Source organism: Trachymyrmex cornetzi, unplaced genomic scaffold (assembly GCF_001594075.2).
Source record: "Trachymyrmex cornetzi isolate Tcor2-1 unplaced genomic scaffold, Tcor1.1 scaffold336, whole genome shotgun sequence".
In the NCBI taxonomy this organism is placed as follows: Eukaryota; Metazoa; Arthropoda; class Insecta; order Hymenoptera; family Formicidae; genus Trachymyrmex; species Trachymyrmex cornetzi.
Window position 1 is genome coordinate 133,944 of NW_017298068.1, and position 360 is coordinate 134,303.

At 55.8% G+C, this 360-nt stretch overlaps 1 protein-coding gene across 1 annotated transcript in view; it reads left to right on the top strand.

Moving 5' to 3' along the window:
* The window catches only part of LOC108763126 (uncharacterized), a gene marked incomplete at its 3' end in the record, with an annotated part of 13,465 nt that extends 13,204 nt beyond the window's left edge, over window positions 1-261 (top strand). Inside the window, exon 2 of the mRNA XM_018510494.1 lies at window positions 17-261. Coding sequence (XP_018365996.1) covers window positions 17-261 — 245 coding nt within the window. The remainder of the gene's footprint in view (window positions 1-16) is intronic.
* Window positions 262-360: the final 99 nt, after the last annotated feature.

The following is a 360-nucleotide window of genomic DNA, read 5'->3' on the forward strand; positions in this document are numbered from 1 at the left end:
TATCCGTTGCATGCAGAGCAGCACGCCTACCGGGCTGGCCACTCGAGCATATCGGCTCTCCACACGGTGGTCCACAGGATTGAGAAGCAGCTCCAGCAAGGGGGCTTTTTGATAGGCACCTTCTTGGATATTGAAGGGGCCTTCAACAACACCCCACACGAAGTTGTGTGTGCTGAGGCGACAAGGCGGGGCTTTCCGGTGAAACTGGTGAAGTGGATCCAAGGAATGCTTGGACGTCAAGTGACAACATCACTAGGAACGGTGAGTGTTGAAGGATGGGTGGGGAGGGGTTGCCCTCAAGGGGGTCCTCTCGTCACTCCTATGGTGCTTGGTAGCGGACAGGCTGCTTGAAGAGCTTAA